Source organism: Polyodon spathula, chromosome 1 (assembly GCF_017654505.1).
Source record: "Polyodon spathula isolate WHYD16114869_AA chromosome 1, ASM1765450v1, whole genome shotgun sequence".
NCBI classification, from domain to species: Eukaryota; Metazoa; Chordata; class Actinopteri; order Acipenseriformes; family Polyodontidae; genus Polyodon; species Polyodon spathula.
In genome coordinates this window covers 63,983,639-63,990,181 of record NC_054534.1, presented here as the reverse complement: position 1 = coordinate 63,990,181, position 6,543 = coordinate 63,983,639, and the positions used below count along the sequence as shown (strand labels likewise).

At 36.2% G+C, this 6,543-nt stretch overlaps 1 protein-coding gene across 1 annotated transcript; it reads left to right on the top strand.

Annotated features, from left to right (window-relative positions):
* Positions 1-226: 226 nt before the first annotated feature.
* Positions 227-5,961, top strand: LOC121320792 (histone deacetylase complex subunit SAP30-like). Its single transcript, XM_041259430.1, has 5 exons — positions 227-334; positions 640-836; positions 2,130-2,258; positions 3,856-3,954; positions 5,768-5,961. The coding sequence occupies exons 2-5, from the start codon at positions 657-659 to the stop codon at positions 5,861-5,863; spliced, it is 504 nt and encodes a 167-aa protein (XP_041115364.1). The 5' UTR covers positions 227-334; positions 640-656; the 3' UTR covers positions 5,864-5,961.
* The last annotated feature ends 582 nt before the right edge of the window (positions 5,962-6,543 follow it).

The following is a 6,543-nucleotide window of genomic DNA, read 5'->3' as shown; positions in this document are numbered from 1 at the left end:
TACAGTACTAATCTGCACTATAATGCAATGTAACTAAACGTACCTGTCTGTGTTAAAGAAAGAATGTGTTGAACCCAAAACACGTGTTCACTAACATTCTTTAAATCTGGATTAGAAAATAACCAGCAACTGTATTGTGGGGATTGTAGTTTTATAAATGCCATGAGGCATTTTTACAAGAATGACCACAATACCCACAATTACCCTGGTTAACTAAAACCTGCCCACGAAAAAGTCAGCTGAGAAAAACCTGCTATTTCCTCATTGGCAACATTTAATTCAAACTGCCCTTGAAGTATCTTCAGTGGAAGAAATAAGTAAATCAAAATATAAGGTTATACATAATTAACTTTTTATGTTTTGTTTTATATTTCATATGAAAAGTTACGTTTTATGTTGTATGCACCGGTGGACATCTGGATCAATGGTTTGCTTTTTTTTTTAGATTGCAACTGGAATAATCCTGTTTTAAATGAAAGAACATAACATAAATACAACCTTAATTGAGGAATTAAAATGTTGTGCAATAGTATCTCCGTTTGTTTTTTGATTTTTTGACGTGACAACAGAGTGAAGTAAACCAGACAGGTTATTTTCGCAGTTTAGACATTTTTAATTTATTTATTTATTTTTTTACAGATTAACTGTTTTAAGTAATGTGGGGCTACACGGAAGGCGAGAGAGTCGGAGGCATAGTTTCTGGCCCAAGCTTGGGGCTGTGCTGTCTGGTAGAGGAAGGGGAGAGGTGTAACAAACCCAAAGGAAATGCCAGCTTCAGCAAAAGAATACAGAAAAGCGTCGCCCAGAAGAAAATTAATCTAGCTGTCGACAAAAGTGTAAGTACTGTTCACCACGTCGGTAGTATGTTTCATGGATCAGAAGTTAATTTTTGAAATAATAGAAAACACAGTTATAACTCAGTTGGTCCCATAAGATTTAAAAAAAAAAAAAAGTTTTCCAACACTAGAAATGATACACATGCAAAAAGCAAAGTCTGATGAAATGTATTGTTTTTCTACTACTGCGGTTATACCAGATGTATGGATCTTTTTCTCAAAAAGGGAAAAAGACGCTTTTGGGGAATGTAAGCAAACTGTTTTTTACTATAGGAACACTAGATCTTATGCAATCAAATTGAGAATCTGACCCAATATACGTTTTTTGATTTCTCATAAACCCATTGAGATGGCAGCTTTATATTTTTAATTTTATGGGAATGCCTCCAGTTTATACCCTTTGACCTGTGACCTAATAAAGTTACTACATTATAATGTGGTCATGTAATGTTATGGTTTCTGAATGAAAACACTTAACAAATATTTAAGATGTATACTTGGTACACAACTGTATTCTGTAGTTACATTTGACAGCTTAATACAGGTTTCACTGAAGTCACTGTCCGTAATGGGAAGACTTTCAAATATGTGCATTCTTACATTATTCCATTGTGTTATTGTAATGAAAGGAGATACTGTACAATGTTTAGCTGTTGTCTTCCTAGTTTGGAAAGTAAAAGTTATAGTAATACAGAAATCTCTGTTTGCAATCATGCGTTCAGTTAGTGTTGTAGTTGCTTGGTCATTTCACCTGGACGGTTACATTGTCCTCACCCCTACAATGGTTTATTTCCTGTCAAAAGCAACCAGATGCTCCTCCTATTGACTTGCATGCTGTTAGACAGTAACATGCTTTGTCCCAGATAACACCGAGGTCAAATAACCCAGGAAGTGTAACTTATATCCAGAGAATAAGGTATAGAAAATGGTAACTTTATATAACCTAAAGTAGTACCAGATGTCATGTTTTGAAACAAACTTACATTTGCTATAACATTGTGTTTCTTTCAAAAATGCACATTTGAGACCTATGTAAATTGTTAAATACAGTTCATTGTTAATGGTTCATTACCTAATGGTCCAGGAGTGGGACAAATAAAAGAAGAAAAAAATGTGAAGGAGAAATGTATTGTCATTGTTTCTTCTGAGTCAGGCCTTGTAGGCCCAACATCATTGGCAGAATTTAAATGTGTTTTTCGCATGCTTTTCCAAATTCCACCTATGCTAACATTTTATAAAAATACAAAGCAAAAGTCTCTTGCTTTTTATAATAATATATGTTTTTCCCTCTAGGCTAGGCATCTGTATATTTGTGATTTTCACAAAAGTCTAATTCAGAGTTTAAGAAATAAAAGGCGGAGGAAGGGCAGTGATGATGATGATGGAGGAGAGTCACCTGACCTTGACACTCAATCCCCAGAGGTACTGCAGCAGTGCTCGTATAATGGCTGTGCTAATTGGTTTGCTGTAATCTTTAATATGTGCTGCTAAACAGAAACCCTACTGTTCTTAAACGTAATAGACTGCTCTCTGATATTTGCTATTTTTACTGTTTGTTTTGATAACAAGTACAATAATCTGTCGCATATCTGCCCAATCCGTTTATCCGCCATGATCAACCTCTTCAGCAATGTTTATTATTGAACAGAGAAGATTAGTTCAGATATTGTAGATCCTACCAAAGTTTTTTACACTATGTGCTCTGTGCGCTGCCATTGCTAGTAGTGTATCACGTGAGCTGTTCAGTGTGTTGACATGTAAATAATACTGTTTGTCTGTAGGGCGTTTCAACTTCAACCTCTGTCTCAATCTCCCAGTCGCTCAGCAGCTAATGCACGCACCCACATGGCTGACGGCTACTCTGTCACAAGCATTAATACCCTGTGTCTTTCTAAACAAGGGATTTAGGAGAGCTCCCTAATAAAAGCTCAATCTCAAAACAATAATTGTGTGACTGTCCGCCCTTACTGTGGTCCCCTTACTTGGATATGCAGCGTATTACTGTATTTTATTTGTTTTATTTAGCATACAACCAAACCTGAGTTTTACTGAAGCATGGATGCTTAATACATTCAACTTTTAAAAGTTGTGTGAATTATTATACAGCAGGTACCACTAAACAGCAAGGCTTCACATTTTTTTTTGTTCTATACATGTGTTATACACAGTTGCATTTATATTTTAAAAAATGTTTTTGAATTGTTTCCTTAATATCTAGTATCATGATGTTGTATATGCATTCTTTTTTAATTTTAAACAATTTTGCCGTACTTTTTTGTGCTGTTTTGCCATTCTCTCATTTTCCCATTTCGAAGAGACTTTCTTGTTGGGTTATCTGTGCGAATCCTTTGTGATTTTTCAATTACATTCCAGAAATAAAATTCCACCCTTAAGTTAAACTTGAAATAAAAACAATTTTTATAGTAACATTACCGTAACATAAAGAAAGAATTAATCTCCGCACACAACCAGAGCTGTCTTGGTATTTGATTTGCTGTATAAAATTACAAATGCTGTAATCATTTTGCAAAAAAAAAAAAAAAAAAAAAAAAAAAAAAATCATTAATGGTGTCTAAAAATACAAAAATAAACCTGTCTAAAACCTGTAGGTCATGAATTCATGCTTTGTAAATGACATTGCTGCATGTGACACCAGTCAATCCGTATCCTAGCAACCTGAGCAGCTACTGTCTATAAAAGCTAGCTTGTAGGAACACTCGAGTGAGAGTAGTAGGTGCATCTAGTGACCTTTATCGTGGTGCACCTGCTACTAACTGACCGGAAAGAATGAAGATGCTAATTCTAGGAACTGCAGCTAAAAATGTAAAAAGGCTTCAGGATAGATTGCAGTTTCCCAAAGCAGTTAATAATCCAGAAAAAAAGAGCTGGAAGTTATTTCAATTGATGTGGGAAGGTAAGAAATAGTTCGACAAGGTCCAATGCATCTTACAGGTATTGAAATAATGGATGTGGTATTTGCTCTTTTTTTACCAGTTTATCATTCTTCTATTTTTTGTAGGTTGACTTGTTCCAGTTACAAGTAAACACACTGAGACGGTACAAGAGACATTTCAAATTACAGACGAGGCCCGGACTAAACAAAGCACAACTAGTAGAGGTATGCCTTGGCAATGACATTTCTTCTTTATTTATTTATTTATTTATTTATCTATCTATCTATCTATCTATCTATTTATTTAAATATGTTAATGGCCTTAACATTGAACAGTTGTCATTCACACACACAGTGCCTATAGAAAGTCCACACCCCCTTTCAATATTTTCACCTTTTCTTGCCTTATAGTCTGGAATTAAAATGCATTGTTTTTTTTTCATTTATCTACACATTACCCCACAACGTCCAACATCTTACCCCAGAAAATTAATTAAAAATAGAAAGTGAAATAGCTTGAATATCTTAGAAGCAATCCTAAATTGCATTTCAAACCAAAGACTCAACCATGAGCACCAAGGTGCTTTCAAAAGAACTCCAGGACAAAGTTGTTGAAAGGCAGCAGATCAGGTTCCCTTTGCTGGGTAGTGCATAAAAAAATGATCAAAGGGCCTTCAAAATATCCCTTGGACAAAGTTGGTCAAGACTATTATTAAGAAGCGGAGGGTGTATGGCAGCACACGGTCAAGACTATTATTAAGAAGCGGAGGGTGTATGGCAGCACCAAGACCCTGCCTAGATCAGGCTGTTCCTCTAAACTTGATGACTGAGCAAGAAGGAGACTGATCAGAGAGGCTACCAAGAGAACAATGGCAACTTTGCAAGAGCTACAGGGTTTTATGGCCAAGACTTGTCAAGATGTGCATGTGACAACAATATCCCAAACACTCCACATATCTGGCCTGTATGGTAGGGTGACAAGAAGGAAGCCATTACTCAAGAAAGCCCACCTTGAATCCCATTTGAAGTATGCAAAAAAAACACTGTGGAGATTCTGTAGCCATGTGACAAAAACTTTTTGGCCTAAATGCAAAGCGTTATGTTTGGTGTAAACCCAACACAGCACATCACCCAAAGAACACCATCCCTACTGTGAAGCATGGTGGTGGCAGCATCATCTTATGGGGATGTTTCTCATCAGCAGGGACTGGCACTTGTCAGGATAGAAGGGAAAATGAATGGAGCAAAGTAGAGAGAAGTCCTTGAGGAAAACCTGCTGCCCTCTGCAAGAAAGCTGAAACTGGGACGGAAGTTCACCTTTGAGCATGACAACGACCCAAAGCACACAGCCAAAGCTATACTGGAGTGGCTAAGGAACAAAAAGGTAAATGTCCTTGAGTGGCCCAGTCAGAGCCCCGACCTAAGCCCAATCAAAAATTTGTGGCATTTCTTGAAGATTGCTGTCCATCAACGCCCCCCAAGGAACTTGACAGAGCTTGAAAAGTTTTGTAAAGAAAAATGCACACCTAGATTTGGCAATATTTGACCAAAGTTGGTAGAGACCTATCCCAACATACTCGCAGCTGTAATTGTTGCCAAAGGTGCTTCCACCGAGTATTAACTCAGGGGGGTGGAGACTTATCCAGTTATGATCTTTCAGTTTTGTATTTTTTATATAATTTTTTTTCTCAATCATTTTTTTGCCCCCTTAATAGTGTGGCGTATGGTGTGTAGATAAGTGGAAAAAAAATCTAATTTAAATGCGTGAAACTCTGAGGCACTGACGCAACAAAATGTGAAAAAAAAATTCAAGGGTGTGTAGACTTTCTGTAGGCACTGTATATGTTTTCATTGTAGCCTGCATAGAGTTTCGTTCAGGATATTCTATATCTGTTTCATTTTTTGAATGTATTGCACAGTATAGCTATTGCTGTTACTACATGTTTCATGCAGTGTTGGATAATTATTGATTCAATGTGAAGATCTTATTTATTAATTTTTTAAAAAAAATAAATTCTCCTTAATTCTTCTTTAACAGGTAATTGGTTGCCACTTTAGGACAATACCGGTGGATGAGAAGGAAACCCTAACATATTTCCTGTGCACAGTAAAAAATGAGAAGAACTTGACCTGAAGGACAATTGCATTCATTGGTTGTACACCACCCTCTCGATATATTGCGGGTGTCGGGGGTCCAATATAAATCCGCTATATATCAAGGGCTGCGATAACAGCGAGAGACCCATAGGAAAACAAATAGGCTAACAAATACTGTATAACCTCCTCCCTCATTTTTATGGGGGCTGTCAGGGTACAATATAAATCCTCTATGCAACCTGCTTTTTCTCATTTTTTATATATAAAGCAGCACACGGTTTTAATTGGTACTGCAGAGGGTAATTGCTTCCGTCAGCTTAAGTCTGAAGTCTTAATTTCATGAGTCTTCCTCTTTCTCAAATGTACAAACCTGCTGCATTGAAATAGTCCATTCCCAACATAGGAGGCTTGTTGCTAGGCAGTTGACGTTACATGTACGTTTGTATATGATAAGTGTGCTATTAATGCTTTGTTTTGAATTGTTTTTTATATTTCTGTTTGTAATGTGCAGTATGAAATAAAACGAACAGTAATTCTAAGTGAATTTTCCTATGTGTGTTGCAGCTATATATAATTATGCATACGTTAAGCTTTAAGACTTTTCCCCTTATTTTATAGTGGATTTTTAGTCAATAATTATCATTTTATTTTTGCATTTATGTATGCGTAACTTATATTTGTTACTTATTTTTTTAGTATCTTTTCCACATTAGACAA